This window comes from Eucalyptus grandis, chromosome 2, assembly GCF_016545825.1.
Source record: "Eucalyptus grandis isolate ANBG69807.140 chromosome 2, ASM1654582v1, whole genome shotgun sequence".
Taxonomy (NCBI): domain Eukaryota; kingdom Viridiplantae; phylum Streptophyta; class Magnoliopsida; order Myrtales; family Myrtaceae; genus Eucalyptus; species Eucalyptus grandis.
The window spans coordinates 41,281,320-41,297,594 of record NC_052613.1 but is presented as its reverse complement, the minus strand read 5'-3'; the positions used below and the strand labels follow the sequence as shown (position 1 = coordinate 41,297,594).

The 16,275-nt window shown below is 40.4% G+C and overlaps 4 protein-coding genes across 7 annotated transcripts; 3 read left to right on the top strand and 1 right to left on the bottom strand.

The window, feature by feature from the left end:
- Positions 1-736: 736 nt before the first annotated feature.
- LOC104432851 (exonuclease V, chloroplastic) lies at positions 737-4,641 on the top strand. Of its 3 annotated transcripts, XM_039307837.1 has the most exons (8): positions 737-1,201; positions 1,681-1,785; positions 1,948-2,069; positions 2,718-2,867; positions 2,989-3,142; positions 3,526-3,602; positions 4,015-4,102; positions 4,184-4,641. In XM_039307837.1, exons 1-8 carry the CDS (start codon positions 842-844, stop codon positions 4,208-4,210), a joined length of 1,083 nt encoding a protein of 360 aa, XP_039163771.1. In that variant the 5' UTR covers positions 737-841; the 3' UTR covers positions 4,211-4,641. The 3 variants fall into 3 exon arrangements, with proteins under 3 accessions (XP_039163771.1, XP_010043714.2, XP_010043713.2); XM_010045412.3 differs by lacking the exon at positions 4,184-4,641 and having other exon boundaries at positions 3,918-4,033; XM_010045411.3 differs by lacking the exon at positions 4,015-4,102 and having other exon boundaries at positions 738-1,201; positions 4,103-4,641.
- A 151-nt stretch (positions 4,642-4,792) lies between these two features.
- On the bottom strand, positions 4,793-9,935 carry LOC104432852 (E3 SUMO-protein ligase SIZ1). The gene is made up of 9 exons (XM_010045413.3): positions 9,488-9,935; positions 9,227-9,334; positions 8,832-8,984; positions 8,106-8,227; positions 6,406-6,474; positions 6,110-6,197; positions 5,933-6,008; positions 5,536-5,609; positions 4,793-5,338 (listed from the first exon to the last, which is right to left on the bottom strand). The coding sequence occupies exons 2-9, from the start codon at positions 9,248-9,250 to the stop codon at positions 5,222-5,224; spliced, it is 723 nt and encodes a 240-aa protein (XP_010043715.2). The 5' UTR covers positions 9,251-9,334; positions 9,488-9,935; the 3' UTR covers positions 4,793-5,221.
- Positions 9,936-11,647: 1,712 nt separating this feature from the next.
- Positions 11,648-14,504, top strand: LOC120285913 (pentatricopeptide repeat-containing protein At2g27800, mitochondrial-like). Of its 2 annotated transcripts, XM_039307676.1 has the most exons (3): positions 11,648-11,787; positions 12,243-13,783; positions 14,372-14,504. In XM_039307676.1, exons 2-3 carry the CDS (start codon positions 12,552-12,554, stop codon positions 14,376-14,378), a joined length of 1,239 nt encoding a protein of 412 aa, XP_039163610.1. In that variant the 5' UTR covers positions 11,648-11,787; positions 12,243-12,551; the 3' UTR covers positions 14,379-14,504. The 2 variants fall into 2 exon arrangements, with proteins under 2 accessions (XP_039163610.1, XP_018724401.2); XM_018868856.2 differs by having other exon boundaries at positions 11,787-13,783.
- On the top strand, positions 14,448-15,922 carry LOC104435370 ((R)-specific enoyl-CoA hydratase). Its single transcript, XM_010045403.3, has 3 exons — positions 14,448-14,747; positions 15,232-15,347; positions 15,424-15,922. Exons 1-3 carry the CDS (start codon positions 14,484-14,486, stop codon positions 15,515-15,517), a joined length of 474 nt encoding a protein of 157 aa, XP_010043705.2. The 5' UTR covers positions 14,448-14,483; the 3' UTR covers positions 15,518-15,922.
- Positions 15,923-16,275: the final 353 nt, after the last annotated feature.

Below are 16,275 nucleotides of genomic sequence, written 5' to 3'. Positions count from 1 at the left end.
AGTCAGTGTCATGAAGAGCACACACCCTTAAACCAAAAAGAAAAGAAAAGAAAAACAAACTAAAAAGGATGTTTGGAAGTCTTTATGTATATAAAATTATCGCATCTTCCTACCTTTTTATTCACAAAGAGATAACATATACTAATGCAATGATTGATACCTCTCCTCTAGATCATTAAATAATGTGAAGCACGTCAACACTCAATAGTCTCTCTAGGAACAAGGCAAATACTTTTCATGGTGCTCGAGGCAAGTGACACCATTATGTTGGTGCATCTTGCTTTACTCAAATTTGACATAAACAAATAGTTGTGGATTAGAGTGTACTCATTTTCGCAAATTGATTTTATATCAACTTAATTCCGATTGGTTAGCAATTGAATGACAAATTATAATTTTATCTCACTTCATAGCTTATTTAGCGGGCTACTAACCGGCGAATGTACAATGGATGAGGTCGCACGGTCGAAAAATTCATACCCAAGATTTTCGTCCCGTGGAAGTTAAAACCTTTGAATATGCAATTTTTTTTTCTTTTTTATATTTTAATTTTTCGTAAAACGGTTGTCGTGTCGTGTGAGAGAAGGAAATGAGCCACTGAAGCGTGTTCGAGCGGTCGGCTCTGTGCGAAAAGTCGAAAGGGCCCCCAGAAGGTGACCCCAAACAGGCGGGAACCGCAGGGGTACATCGGGGATTTCGCCATCAGACTTCAAATCCACTTCTCCTTCTCCGGAGGAGGAGCCACGAACGCAACCGGTTCCCCCCACGAACCGCGCAACTTCCCGGCGATTCCAACGGTCACTCCCTCCACGACGCCCGAGCTCGCTCGCCCGCTCGGAAAATGACCGATTCGCCATCCGAGCCCGCGCCCTATAAAGGCCGCGAGATCCCGATCGAGATCGAGATCGTGAGCGACGACGAGATGGCGCTTCTCGAGACCGCCTTGACCACCGCCGCCGCCCGCGTTTCCCTCGCCGGAAAAGCCCTGCTCCCTCCCGTGTTTCAGAGAAGCGCCAGGTCCATCGGGTCCGTCGCGGCCCTCTCCAAGAGGAGGCCGCCGGGTTGCTCCGAACCCGACCTCGAGGACTTCGGGAACCGCGACGGAGCTCCGGCGGCGAAGGATGGGAACGCAGCGGCGCCGGCGTTCTTGGACCGGTTCAGGAGGAAGAAGGGCTTGTCCGTCACGGATATTACCGGCGCGGTACTCTTCGAAACCTCCCCATTTTTCCCGATTCAGAGGTGGCATCTCGCTACAGCATGCAATACGAAGATCATAAAGTAAAATCTGACTTGTCTTGTCATATTGGCGTTCTTGTGGCTAATTTGCGCAATGGTCAAAATGCCTTTGGTTTTTACTGCGTATAGTTTGAGCCACTGTTTCGACATGTTTGCGTAGTCTTTGTCAGTGCTATTGTTTCGATGTATTTAAGGTCATGACTGCCTGCAAATTCAAATGTCGGCGTATAGTTAATGCGGCGATAAGTCAGTTTATAGGTGGTGGGGAGATGGATTTGGATGTTGGGCTATCCACTCTTAACCGAAAATGGCAGTTGCAATCGTCTGCTAATTAGTTATCTGAATACCCTGCCCTGCATTTTTGCCTTAAAAAGGCTGAGTTACTTTCATTTACATTTCGTATATTGGAGTGAATCTCATTGATTTCACTTACATAAATGGCAGGAGTGGTGTGAAAAGCAGATGGAGTTTGTTCTCCTTTCGGGGAAGAGGAAAACGACGAAAGCTATGAAAGCAGGCAGTGCTCGCCATGAGAAGCTTGAACAAGAGGTGTGCTTCTCAGGTTGCTTCCTCTTTATGCATTTGGAAAAGGATGCTTGGACATTTTTGTGGACTTTTGGAACTCAGTTGCAAACAGACGCAACATCACGTCAAGTTTTCCAACTTTTATTTGATAAACATATCAGATATTAAACTTATTGTTTATTTCAGTTTGTTCAAAAAGTTAAGGTACGCATAAAATCAAAGGAAGATGGTTGCGCTACAAGGTTCCTGAACTTTATAACAGGTGCTCATCAGTTGTTGTTCGAGGGGTTTACTCGTGAATTGCCAATGTGAGTCCATGTGCCTGCATTTCCATTTCCCTCTTGGGGTCCTCTTTCTTGGTAGTTTTGGCAAGCATATTGCTGCTGCATCTCTAACTAACTTAGTTACAATGAAGAACATTGGCCTCTTTTGTAAAATATGTCAAGAAAAGGGTTCATTGGAAGAGGTAAGCGCAATCAGTTTATTTGCTTATTCTACTTAGGTTTTGTAAATAGAAAAGCCTAAATGAGGTCAAAGAATGTTCAATATCTGCAATAGAGTAAACTATGAATATCGGATACATTTTGTTGACTTTTAATTGAGCAAGTAGGGAGTTTATCACTCTGATCAACAACTTTGACAATACCGAATGTTAGAGTACCCAAATTCGGTTTACCCAGATCGCAATTCACTGATGCTGTAATGGTAGTGATGACTATGTTATTGCATCCTTAACTGCTAGGACGTCCAATATTCATGCTCGAACTAATCTGCAGCTGTATAGTACATCTTTTTGCGTCTAAAAACAGTGTTATTGTGTTAGGGAGAACTAAATGGCTTTAATTCCATTTTATATGCTAGAATTAACTAAATATTCTGTGATGGGTCTTTAAATTATGAGTTTGTGTATGTATGTGTACTCCTCGCTAATGGGTAGTTTTTGCTTACATTTTCAGAACGTGCTTTTTAGAAGATGCTTGGGTAAAGGGAGTGATTGATGAGGTTCGAATGCCTGTCAATGGAACTGAGAGAAACCCAATACTGGTGGACATCAAAACTCGCGTCCGAAATTCACTTCCATCTGAACCGCAAAGAAGAAATGGAAGGTGTAACTTGAGGAATTATGAGTGAATCCATTTGAATCTCTATGCAAGTGCAGAAAACTCCCTTGCCTTGATGTCTTAAGTTGAAGTAATCAAACACATTTCTTTCTACTGATATTTGCAGGTTTCAGTTGATGTGCTACAAGCATATGTGGGATAAATCAGTGGGCGAAAACTTCCCCACTAAACAATTCTTTGATTATTATAATTTGAATCCTTATCACATTTTATCTGAAGATATCAGGGATATTGCTGCTAATGCAGGTCTTCCTGCAGAGGTAAAGAGTCCTTTTACCTTGATTAGTTACTTCCAATTTGCAGAAAGTTGTCTTGATCCTTCTGACTGACACATGATGTGCATTTGTTAATGCTTTGTTTGATATGTTAAGATTGAATGCATGTTAAGATGGTAAGAGGCGCCTTAGGTTGTTAGGGGATTCTTCGGCCTTGCAATGATGGGCCTTTATCTGAAAAGACGTGCATGCAGCATCCTTTGGGGTTTGTCTATTGATTTGTATTACTGGGACAATAATCAGTAGGATGAAAACAGAAAGGACTTATTCATATAAGGAACGCCTTCTGCACAACGTGTTAGGAACTTTGGTTCGCTCACTTTTCCCCTTCATGGATCATATTTGTTTTTCTGTTTGGTTTTCTGCAGAACCTTAATGAGATACTGAGATACTACACGAACACATGTTCAATGCTACCCAAGGCTAATGATCAGCTGATACTTAGGTACGTCGGTTCGTGACTTGGCATTATTGTCCTCACATGCTTGATGATGCATGCATTTTGAAGTTAATGCTTTAGGTTAAACTGCATTGTTCGAAGTGCATAAAATATAGCTGTCAGGACTGAGAGAAAATTTGGCCAACCAGATGCTTTGTTTAATCTGATTCGAGTGTTTCTCTGAAGTTAGTGCTGTCATTACATTGGATATATACTGGCAGAATTTAATTGAGTTTTCACCTCTGAATATTCTTTCTTTATATGAGTTTTCACATGCTCATGCCCACGCATGCCCAGTCAGATTTTTTTTCTGCCTTATAGAGGCCTCCGAGTTTTGGATGGATAACTTCACCTCATGCTGAAGCCTCTATAATACTTCTTCCCGAGAAATGCTTTGCTGACTTAGTTATTAAGTCAGCTCTCGATGCAACTGGAGTTCCCTTAATCGGCATTATCATTTTTTTCCCACACATGGCAAAGACTCTTATGTGACTTATACGAAGCAGGTATGAATTACAAAAAGATCATTCAGTGCTTGGCGAAGATTGGTTCACATTTGATCCAGACTGGTCTTTGGATGAAATCAGGACTCGTCTCGAGTTCTTGCGTGGTGAACGGGAAGCAACATACACTCCCAAGCAGGAGCGGTGGAAATGCAGCTTCTGTGAATTTGCTTCAGTGTGTCCCGCGAGGGCCATCGATGCAGCGACTTCTGGATCTGCAGATTTCCATCAGGGCAGTACATACAGTTGAAGAGGAATATAGTTCTGTTGTGCCATGTCCCCTACAGAGAAGCTGCCTTTTTCGAGCTTCTTTGTTCCATGCCTGCTTGCTGGATTCAGTCTTGAAGTCGCCTTCTGGGCTTTGTTTATTTAGCAATTACTTGTATTTATCGTGTAATGATCAGTTAATTGTTGTTGTTCATTTTTTTTAAATTCGTTTATTGATTAGTAGTTTTTTTCAAGATACTGAGGTTATTTATTGCCCTTTATCGGTCCAATGTGTATGGTTAGAATCGAAATTGAGAAAATGTTTACTTTTTCAATTCACCACATGACACTTAACTTAAATCTGGGCAGACTTATGATGAGATATATAATATTTCAATTTTGATACGTTATTACTTATTTAAAGTATAACTTACACACGATACTATACTTTTTGCTTTTAACTACATAAATAATGCTACCTCCAAGTTACAAGAAAAGTAACATTTATCTAAATTTGCGATATACATCTAAAATAAAGTATAACTTACACATGATACTATACTTTTTGCTTTTGACTACAAAAGTCATAACAAAGCAGCGAAGTCCTCATTCTCTTAGTACATACAAAAAAGAAAAAGACTTAGGTTTCACAACTATAAAACATACAGCGGTAACTCTGTCGCAGCTAAAAGCAAATTGAGCAACAGTTAAAACTGTTCCAAGTATCTCATGAAATCCTGGACAACGATGATAAGACGAGCTGGGCAGTCACATAGACATCAAATAGAAGTACATTTTAACACAAGCGTGTACTCCAGCTTTCATTAGGAAAATAAGAAACAGGATGAATAATTAAACTTCGGGACAGCACTAAATTTTTTTTGGAAACTCTAATAACAGCTACCAATAATTTTCTTAGCTACCTGTTGAACACTGTGCCTTTTTCACGATTCTGACTCCCAAACAGAAAATGCGAGCATCACACCCTGTTAAGCTGATCTTATTGATGCCATCTTTCACGAAAAATGTTATCTGCCACGGAAAACCAAAAACCTAAGAAAATATACCAGACACACCCAAGCTCACAAAAGGAAAACACTATAAGTGATATACGCATCAGGCGCTTAAAGAGTCATACAGACAAGCAATAAATATGTAAGTACTGCTAAGCACAGAAAATGCATTCATCATAAAGGAGACAATTGAAAATTTTTGAAGGTTTAACTCACAATGGGACCATCATCACGACCATTAGCCCCCAGCAGCTGTGAGCCAGGCCTATTAATAGCACGAACAACAGAACCTGTGGAACAACAAAAAGGAAATTAACAAAAGACCGTTTCCAAAACCATAGGTCCATAGCCTGGGCATGACATGAGCATAACTGACCCTAAAAAATAACAATTTCAAAACCATAACTGGGAAACAGCATTTCGATGATCAATGCAAACAAGAAACAAAGAAACATTAAGTGCTTCAGTTCCCAAAAAAGCAAAATTTGGATCAGGGCCTTAAGAGGAAAAAAGTATCTCTGCTTCAGGCTAAGTGCTTGCGATTATTTCATAAAAAATGTGGCCCACAAAGTCTCCCTACCAGTATTAAAGTAGAAATACCTTCACGACTTACCATTGACCTGTAGGTCTGCATGTTGAGGCCAATGCATCCTAAATGAAACCTCGTCACTGAGAAGCATACACCAGGCCTTCACGAAGATATTATCCCATACAAATCATCAAGCTTGAGTAATCAAATTAAACCAAAATCCCACTTCTTGCACATAAGGTTGAAAGTAGTTAAACTAACCTGAAGATCAAACTCTTGCTTCAATAAAAGGTCTCTGTCTGCCCTTGTCAGTTGAAAAGTTCTCTCAACACTCTGTACGGGATTAGTACTGTGCATGCACACATTCATTAGGACGTGATAAGAATGGCAAGTAAAAAAATCATCTTAGATAACAAGTCTTTTAACCGGAAAAATAAACATCACTAATGCACCGGGGAAAATAAACCATTCCAAGTAAACCCAGAAGAGCTAATAACAATGCAACATAGAAAAAGAATAACCATCAAGTAAACTTATGCAAAGCCAAAAGAACTCACCCATCAACTGGAATATTTGTAGTAACCATCTTCACAGGCTGCAGAGGATGTCTCACTGAAACCCAAAACCTATGAAAAAAGATAGGATCAGAACTTAGTGAAGAAAAGAGCTTTTACTTTTTCCTTTCTGAAAAGTATACAAAGAATTGAATTTAATTCAAAATTTCAAATAAGGAAACCAAAAGAAATCAATGGCAAGTTAATAATAAATTAAACAAGATAATCGCACCCCATAACCATTAGAGCTGCAGTGCTCACATTGAAAGCAAACTCATACAAAAAAGCTAAGAAGCACAGGGCTGACGCCAGCAGTTAAAAGTGCATTTCTGCTTAGCTGCATCATTTTCTTTAAATAAAAAGGGGGGAAGCAAATGTCAATCCAATTGAAGGACAAACAATACAGTATTTGCTGGACAAAACATCTACTTCATATGAATAACCAACTTTTCGTAAGTAGAATTTTTTCCCCACATCTCTTCATGCATGGTTACTGTTCCCAACACAAGGTAAGGGCACAAGCATACAACTTAGCATACAAAAGAGGAGGGAGAAAATCTCGCATAGAATAAACACAAGGAATGTAAACAAAGTATAAGACACCCAACCTGCTCTATGGATCATGGTATAAAAAAGAAATAGCGCCTTCTCTCTCAAAGATATTAAAAGATTCAAGAATGGACAACGCAGATGCTCTATTCTCTTTAAGTGCTATCCCTGCTTTATTAAAGTTGAAATATCTAAAAACTAGGACTTCTTTCTTAATTGTGTGCCATTAAAGAATCCATGTGCTCCTGCATCGACATTCACCTCACACGTGCATGTATGTATATGGGCCTAACACTAAACTGCCTCCATCCATATCTAACGTGAAGACGAACTTTTCAGGTTCTTAAACCTCCATTTTGGGAGGCCAAAAGATGTGCTTCTGCCATAAGACATTGTGTCCCAAGGACAAAAACAACGGCGCTAAGTTCAGCTTCTTCCTTTTCAAAATATGAAGGCGAACCCAATTATGTCGGTCACAAGCAGAATAATATCAAAGCAGGTAACGCTTGTCATTTGACCTAATGAAATTTTCCTTCAACATTCACCACACGCACATGTATGTATATGGGCCTAACACTAAACTGCCTCCAGCCATATTTAACATGAAGACGTACTTTTCAGGTTCGGTAAATAGAAATGGGAAAGAGATGTTTCCAATTCATCCAAATCAGAAGCTTTTTCTACATCCATATGATCTACTTCTTAAACCTCCATTTTGGGAGGCCAAGAGATGTGCTTCTGCCATAAGACACTGTGTCCCAAGGACAAAAACAACGGCACTAAGTTCAGCTTCTTCCTTTTCAAAATATGAAGGCGAAGCCAATTATGTCAGTAACAAGCAGAATCATATCAAAGCAGGTAACGCTTGTCATTGACCTAATGAAATTTTCCTTCTAATTATCCAGTATCGATCCAATTTATAAGAACACCTTCTCTATAGCACTTCCAGTGATCAATTAAAAGATCAGATGAAACTAACTAAAACAACTGAGAAGTTAGATCATTGTTTCGCATGGAATAATAAATAAAATTTCTCAAGAGGGATGTCAATATCATCATTCCATACAAAAAGCCACGTCTATGAAGACCGAATGTCACATTTCCCAGTTGATATATTGATGAAATGCGAAAGTTTGCTACTCTGAGATACGTACGGATCAGCACGACTGAGACGGCACAGCTCACAATAAAAATTTTCAGGATCCTCCTCCCCAGGTTTTTCAGGAAAGACGACACAACTCATGTGTTGCCAGACATGGCAGCTTGGGTCCTGACACTGCCAACCAAAAGATAAAAGAACAACACATAATTTTAAAAAAGAATAAAGAAAATAGGTAAGCAAGTAAAATAAAAAATATGTCAACGAAAGCAGAAATGATGGTATGACATGAAACTACTCACAGTTCCTTTATTTTTCAAGAATGAAATCCGTTAATTTCAAAAGGTACACTTGCGGGTTCTACCAAGTCCGTGGACTACTAATGATGAGTGACAACTCACGTCACTTTCTAGCCACATTCAAAGCACAGGTAATTTTTCACCCAAATATCGTACCGCATAACAAGGGAGATTGGACACTAAAACAACCATGAGTAACAAATTTCAACGTAACAGAAGAAACTCTTAAAGGAAAATCAAAACACAAGAGGGTGGAATAAGGGTGAACATGGGAAGGCACAAGTGCTGGCTTCAAGGTTTCTCAAAAACCAATTTAACTGTATGGTAAAAGTAACAATTTCAACAACTGTGACAAACCAAAATTGGTTCACTTTAGGATGCGTGAAAACCAAGTAAAAACTAACAGCACCTTTTTTCTTTTTGCCAACAACTAGGACAAAATGAGGATGTATCCAAATGCAAACACTTCGTACAATCCATACCTTGATCACTGACTCTGTTTCCGAAGAACTTCCACATGGACATCTGACCATTGCATCTGACCGATATGGGTCAATCGACTCTCCTTCAACTTTGACATTACTGCAATCTGAGGCTCCCTGACCGTTTGAAGCTAAATCAGTGGCCCCAGAAACCTGCATTTTTCTGTAAGCTCAATACCAACCGACCATCGCTCCTCGATACCACTCGTGACACGACAACAGACATCCATCGATGCAAGAGCATTAATCAGCATGCAAAGACCGAGATGAACAAGTCGGATGCGTAATCAGTCTTGGCTATCACGACGCGAGACTCTCAAGGACTGCAAACACCACCGACACCGCCGCCGCCGCCATCGGCAGCAGAAAATTCACCAGCAGCTAAATGACAGTACCTTGCAATTAGAGACCAAATCCATTTCCACCTCCGTCAGCAGAAGCAGGGGAAGCACACGCAGTGTCCGGACTACGCTACCGCGAATTCCAGGTGATCCGATCAAAAACTGCGAAAACACATCAACGAGGAGCTCACCAAACACCGCCAATGAACCTAAATTACCGAACCCCGAAAAAATAAAGTAAAATGGCGACGACCGAGACGGTCTCCCAAATCAAAGCACCGAGAAAGCATCGCCGGAGGAGGAAGCGAGACTTACGCGCGATGGATCGAGGTCGATGGCGCGCGGGGAGAGGCGAATTAGGGCTTCGCTAGCAAGCGGCGAATCCTCCGCCCTCCGCCCTCCGCCCTCCTCCTCCTTCCTGTCGTGCGCTTGCGCTTGGGCTTGCGGCTTTGGTGATGCCCTTCCTTCCCTGCTGCTCCTCCTCCTCCTCTCGCCCCTAAGTTCCACAAAAAATGCCTCGGACGGATCGGCGGCTTATGAAATCCAACTTATCGACCGGGGAACAAGTCCGGGTTTAGTTTCGCTGCGTCCACGTGCAGGGTTTTGGTCTCTCGCCTCTCGCCCCCGTCCCTCCATCGCGGCACGCACGGGGAAAGACCCCTCTCCCCCTCTCTCCTGCCGTAGCGACGGGAGGCGAAGGGGATCACGGCATCCGGGGATTCGCGGCCCAGATCTCGCCACGTCAGTGGCTGGGCGTCTCCGGGGGCTGGCGACACTCCGTTCGAGATCACTGGCCCTCGTTTGGCCGATCGCCGGCGCCGGCCATGGCCGCCGGCCAAAAGGAAGAAGAAGAAAAAGAAAAGAAAGAGAAGGGAAAAAAAGACGTCAAGAAGTAATATTTTTAATTTTTTTGTTCCAAATATATTTTCGAAAATAAAAATTTATCAAATACGTTTCTTTTTTTGTTGTTTCTTGAAATAAAAGAACAAAAAAAATTATTCCGAGGAACATAAACAATTTTAAACAAATAGGGTCTTAGCAATTATTTTAGTAATGCAGGGGTGGGGAGCTCTGATGGCATGCTTCGGGGCTTGGATATCAAAAATGAGCACGGACGATTTCCCCTTTTTTTCAGGTTTTTTTTTTTTCATTATCGTCGAAAGATATAAAATTTCAAATTTCGACAAATGCTATAAAATTTAAAAGATCAAGTGATTTGTTATCATCGATGATTTTCGTGTTACGAGAATTGATCATCTCTTGTTCTAGCAATTGATTTTAGTTTTCCTCCTTAAGCAAAATAAGATTAAATCATTTGCTATTGCTATGCCACTTCTCACTATTTCGTTATCCTACTATTTCTTTATCCTAGAAGTCTGGTTTCATATTAAGTCATGTTTCCATAGTCAATAACCAAATTGACAATAAGACGAGCGAACATATAGTGTAAATGTATTTATAGAACACGGCCTATCGTCAAAACACAATACATGTACGCCTTACGTTCACCTACGTAAATCGCCCCTCGACAAAAACCAATTTGCTTTCAACTAAATATTTTTTTATATTCTAAAAAGATGGGTAAATATACATACGAATGCTGATATGACTATGACGGAAGCATTCATTCGATTCTATTACAATCACTGATATTAAATCCCCCAAAACAAGAGTGGACAACATTTTTTCGATCGTTGGGTTATTTCAAAATTTTCAAAATCTTTTTTTTTTTCTTGGTAATGTTTGTGCTTCCAGAACTCCTCTGATTATGAGTAATTCGAGAGTCCTGACTTGTTAAGCTCCTTGGGCTCATTTTTGGGCCACTGGTTTGCAGAGGAGGAGGATTTGAACAGAGGTGGGCTGGACTTTGATATTATAAGCCCCGGCAAGGCAAGTTCAATGCATTACATAGTGCTTATAATTTTTCATTACTTTAGCTTTTGCACTACAATTTTTTTTTTTTGAAATTGCTAACTATCAGAAGTAATAATTTCAAAGAGGTCAGTTAACTTTTCCAATAAAGAAGTAAATCTATATCGACAGCCAATTAACATTTTTTAAAAAATTACTAACTATTAATAATAATGAAAATAATGATAATGATGATTATTGGTTCTCGGTTGAGCCGATTCCACCCTAAAACTGAGAATTAGACTAGATCAGTCTAGATTGAATTGTCCGGTTTAGAGTTTTTGTAATCCCTTTTTTATTTAATCTTTAAAGGAAAAGGAAAAATCGAAAAAAAATATATATAAACCGGTTCGATTCGATTGGTCCTAACAATTTGGTTCTGCCCTTGTAATTAGAAACCGGATCCAAAAATTTGAAATCAAGGATAGCCTAGAATCAGTCGATTCGATTCGGTTCGGTCGGTTGACGTGAACACCCCTAAATAATAACAATAGCGATAATAGTCACAATAATATTTATAAAGTTCACTTGAGAACCGGTGAAGGAGGCCGTCCATCACTATCGCAATGCCCAGTACGGCGACGCTGCTCCTCTCCGTTAGCAGCAATCGCAACGGTCGAAATCGCCGATCCTCGAATCCTCCTCGCTCCGCCGTCTCCGCGCACGCCGGCTAGGGTTCCGGCGAAGCTCCTCCATTTATCAGGGTGAGATCCGGTTCTCGCTTCAGTTGCCCCGATCGGGAGTCTCGGTCTCTGATTCTTCAGCTTCGCATCTGCATTTTTTGCCGCGAGTTCTGTTCAATCAAAGTCGATTAGCTTCGCTCTTTCTCCATTCCGGCTGCTTCGACTTTATGCCGTAGAAATGCACTGCGATGTTCCTTAGCTTGTGCTGAACTCGTCCTCGGATTCCGCGTACAAGAGTGCGCGGTGGCTTATGCAGTTATGCGCGCGTTGTGCGTGAACTGATGTTCGGATGCGAGCGTTCTGTGTGTAACTTTTAGATTGTGCTTCTTACGGAAATCCAATCTGTGATTGAATTCGTGTCTGGCGTGTGAACGAGCAGCCGAGGCTTCCTTGGGTATAGGAAGTGGAGGGAAGACGCTCTTTGGTTTTCTCTTTTCTTGGTGTGCGGTCTGATTGGTTGTTCGAACCCTTCGCAGATTGTTTTGGTGTGAACGGCCCTTCGGCATTGATGAAGGGTAGGGTCATCCATATATAACAAAGATCGTTCGGTTGAGAAGGAAGCTGATTCCCATTGCTTATGCTTGCTGGTTCCTGAAATTTACACTCGGTTTCGCTCTTTTCCTTTTTTAATTCATAGGCATTACTGTGTGAGACACTGAGGTTAGATATCTGAGCCTCCTTTCTTTGGCATCTGCAAAATTTTCCTTAATTCTCTCAACACTTCAATATGACTGCTGTTGAAAAGCTCTCTCGGTCGAATTTCCCCTAAAACCTTGACTTACTATATGCATCCTGTTTTGTCATCAGCTACCCAACATTATAATGCTTCCCATCATCTATCCACTCTCTATAATTCATCAAAGTGTATGTCCAATTTGACGCAAACCCATGTCAAACTTTGTTGGAGAAATTGTCTAAATGGTTCACATCATACCTATGCCCAATTTTCCTTGTACTCCTTCTATTCATCTAAACCCCCATCAAGGTCCTTCAGAAGGAGAGCTAGTAAAAGATTAAAAGCCAAGAGCACACCAACGCTTGATGAAGCCCAATTTAGACGGGTTCTTTCCCAACTCCCACCCAGATTTTCATCTGAAGAACTTTGCAATGTCATCACTCTCCAGGAGGATCCTCTAATTTGCTTGGAGCTCTTCAACTGGGCTTCTCAACAGCCTAGGTTCAGACATGACGCTTCCACTTATCATATCACGATAAAGAAGCTCGGTGTGGCACAAATGTACCAGGAAATGGATGATGTTGTTAATCAAGTATTAGCTGTTCCTCATATAATGACCGAGCCTCTTTACAACTCTATCATATACTTTTTCACTGAGGCCAGGAAGCTGACTAGAGCAGTCAATATATTTAAGCATATGAAGAACTGCATGAAGTTGGATTGTAGGCCTTCGATTAGAACTTACAATCTTCTATTTGCAGCATTTTTGAGCAGGGGAAGGAATTCTTATGTTAATCATGTGTATATGGAGACCATAAGAGGCCTCTTTAAACAAATAGTCAGTGATGGGATTGAACCAGACATCTGTACTTTGAATTGCATGATAAAAGGTTACGTGCTTTCCCTCCACGTGAATGATGCTTTAAGAATATTCCATCAGATGGGTGTGGTTTACAAGTGTCAGCCGAACTCCTTCTCATACAATTATTTAATTCATGGGTTATGTGCCCAAGGCAGGACAATAAATGCGATCGAAATGTGTAATGAAATGAAGGAAAAAGGGTATACCCCTAGCAGTAAGTCATATAATGCACTAGTGAATGCTTTAGCTTTGGGTGGTGAACTCGAGGATGCAGTGAGTTATTTGTGGGAGATGATTGAAAAGCAGATATCAGTCGATTTTATCACCTATAGGACAATCCTTGATGAGATATGCCGACGAAGAAGGGTAGAAGAGGCTATAATGTTGCTGAAGGACCTGCAAGAGAAGGACGTTCTTGGTGTAGATACTTATAGGAAGCTTCAATGTGTGTTTGAAGATGATCATAGAAATATATTCAGGTAGGGATCTCATTAGCTCTTCCATCCATCTATTTCATTTCATAATATTTTTGGCACCTCTGTCATATTACTGGGGAGCAATACCTTGTCTTTCTTTTGAAGGTTGATGGCTGTTTAGTTCCTTAAACCACTCTGTAGTCCTAAGATGAGAAGATCTCAATTTCTTTTGGTCTATATTACCATTTTGTGTACTGTTTCTGGACCATTCAAATGAATAGCATATACTGCATGGCTGCACATTTACTTTTGCACCTGATCCTTCCATTTTTGGTTAAATAACCAAAGATAACACAAGGATAACTAGATTGAGATGCTAACCTGATTAAGTGCAGAATTTGCCTTTAAAGTATTAGACCTGGTTAACCCTTCAAAGACTGATAAATCCGTTTGCACTTTTCCATCGATTCAATTATTTTGTCTTGTAAAGCATGGATATGATGAAGAAAAAAAATGAGAACACTACTTATGGTTTTTGTGAGCTTCTTTATATAGCACATGGTGACAGTAATTGGTCGGGCAATTATCTTTAAATCAGAGTATCACTTTCCTTCTGTATGTGCTTATCTGTGTATGTATCGATGTCTACAGGAGTTAAATCATATATCCCACTCTCTTCCTTCTCTGCTTATTTGTTAGAAGATCAAGCTGCAATTCACTTCCATTATCCAGGGTAAGAGCAAAGTGTGCCTCTACGACAAACATGTCAATTCTTAGGCATGTGAATATTCTTGGTTCTTTGAGGTGCTTCTCATCATCTGGACCCCAAATACTGAGGACTGGAGATATCTTAAGGCAAAGTAGAATATTCTCTGATGAAGACGTTATTGATTATTCAAAAGTGAGCCATGATTCAAATCCTCTTCATTTTGATGCTGGAGTAGCTCAGAATTCAGGCTTTGAAGATCGACTTGTCCATGGGATGCTTGTTGCTGCATTGTTCCCACGAACTATTGCCTCTCGCTTCGTAAGTCTATTTCAATACCTTTTTACCTCTACTTTCTTCTTTTGACTATTTGTGATACTTGTTGTTGGATACTAGAGGAATCTTTATTCATGGTATGGTAAGCATAGATAGTGGCATAGTAACTTACTTTTTTAACACTAAAAAGCCGAGGCGGACCCATGTATGCTCATATGTTGATGGAGAAAATCTGGTGACAGGTGGTCATTGTGGCTTTGGAGTTGACATTTTTACTAGATTCTCCTCAAGTAATGCTTCAGGTGCATCTCAGTCGTTGGATGTGCCTTGTTTTTAGAAAAGCCAATGGTTGAATGCGGCACTCCAAAGCATTTCATAGTTGCTTTGCAAGATGACTCTTTCAAAGTAATATAGCCCAAAAGATTAGCTTCAACACTTTTGCAGCACAAGAACATCTGATTTTGAGTAAAGGTTTATGTGCTTTTATCTGAGGTACTTATTTTTCCTTTCATGTATCGCTGATCAATAGCCTGGAGCCATCTATGTGTCCCAAAGCTTGCAATTCAAGTGCCCTGTTTACGTTGGAGATGAGGTCAGGGGTGAAGTACAGGCAGTTAACATCAGAGAGAGCAAGAAAAAATATATGTACGTCAAGTTACTTTATTAAATTGCTCTAATCTTGTGAGACCGGGGGTAATTCAAAAAAGATTATGTCATGCAGGGTAAAGTTCTTGACAAAATGTTTCAAAAGTGGTGAGCTTCTAGTCATCGATGGGGAGGCCATAGCGATTTTGCCTTCACTTACCTTGGATTAAAACCTCTTCATTCTGGCTGCTATGAGATGCTAGCTGAATAGTAGTGACCGGGGACATGAGCAATCAGTCCGATGATGCAACTCCTTTATGCACCGTGATGACCTGTGGAGGCTTTTCTCTTGGTGTCGTCCGTTAATATTATGTGCCTGGTGGTTGATCTTGCAATGTCGAACAAGTCAGCCTCGCACTGAGAAAGATCGATGGGACTCCCCCGTTTTTTTTTTCTTTTTGCACGTTCACTTTCCGGTCGAGACATTTGTAGTTTTTTTTGGTCAGAGAGACATTTGTTGTTTGCTTGTATGGGAATCGGCCCTGCTAGGGGGTGGCCCACGCATTTACATTGTCCATCCTATGATGCTTAATATATTTAGTATGAGAAATGCATAACTCTCCATTTACGAAAAAGAACTTCTCATAGAGATCAAGATATGCGTACGCTTGTAACTGTAGCCAGAATTGAATTCAGACTATTGTGGCACGTTTGGTAACGATTCTACTCCCGAGAACAGATTTTAATTAAAAATTATTATTTTTTATTCTGTTCCGGGAACAATTTCTAAGCATGTTAAACCGTTTGGTAATTATCCAAAATTTCTGATTCTAGAATAGCATTGTGTTTAGTACGTGATTCTATTCCAAATCATTGATTTTTTTTAAATTTTTCAATTTTTTTTTTTTTTTTCTTTTTTTTTTTTTTTTTTCCTATTCTTCTTAGCTAGTCGCTAGTCCAGCGACTAGCCAGACGAGGGCTAACAACC

Bases quoted from the DNA above. Each gene is read 5' to 3' on its own strand.
- LOC120285913 (XM_039307676.1), top strand. From the start codon at position 12,552: ATGCATCCTGTTTTGTCATCAGCTACCCAACATTATAATGCTTCCCAT.
- LOC104432851 (XM_010045411.3), top strand. From the start codon at position 842: ATGACCGATTCGCCATCCGAGCCCGCGCCCTATAAAGGCCGCGAGATC. The intron at 1,786-1,947 runs GTGTGCTTCTCA...TGTTTATTTCAG, and splicing joins ATGAGAAGCTTGAACAAGAG to TTTGTTCAAAAAGTTAAGGT. The intron at 2,070-2,717 runs GTGAGTCCATGT...TTACATTTTCAG, and splicing joins TTTACTCGTGAATTGCCAAT to AACGTGCTTTTTAGAAGATG.
- LOC104432852 (XM_010045413.3), bottom strand. From the start codon at position 9,250: ATGGATTTGGTCTCTAATTGCAAG. The intron at 8,985-9,226 runs GTACTGTCATTT...AGAAAAATGCAG, and splicing joins ATTTGGTCTCTAATTGCAAG to GTTTCTGGGGCCACTGATTT. The intron at 5,610-5,932 runs GTAAGTCGTGAA...GTTGTTCCACAG, and splicing joins TGCAGACCTACAGGTCAATG to GTTCTGTTGTTCGTGCTATT.
- LOC104435370 (XM_010045403.3), top strand. From the start codon at position 14,484: ATGTCAATTCTTAGGCATGTGAATATTCTTGGTTCTTTGAGGTGCTTC. The intron at 14,748-15,231 runs GTAAGTCTATTT...GCTGATCAATAG, and splicing joins GAACTATTGCCTCTCGCTTC to CCTGGAGCCATCTATGTGTC. The intron at 15,348-15,423 runs GTACGTCAAGTT...TATGTCATGCAG, and splicing joins GAGAGCAAGAAAAAATATAT to GGTAAAGTTCTTGACAAAAT.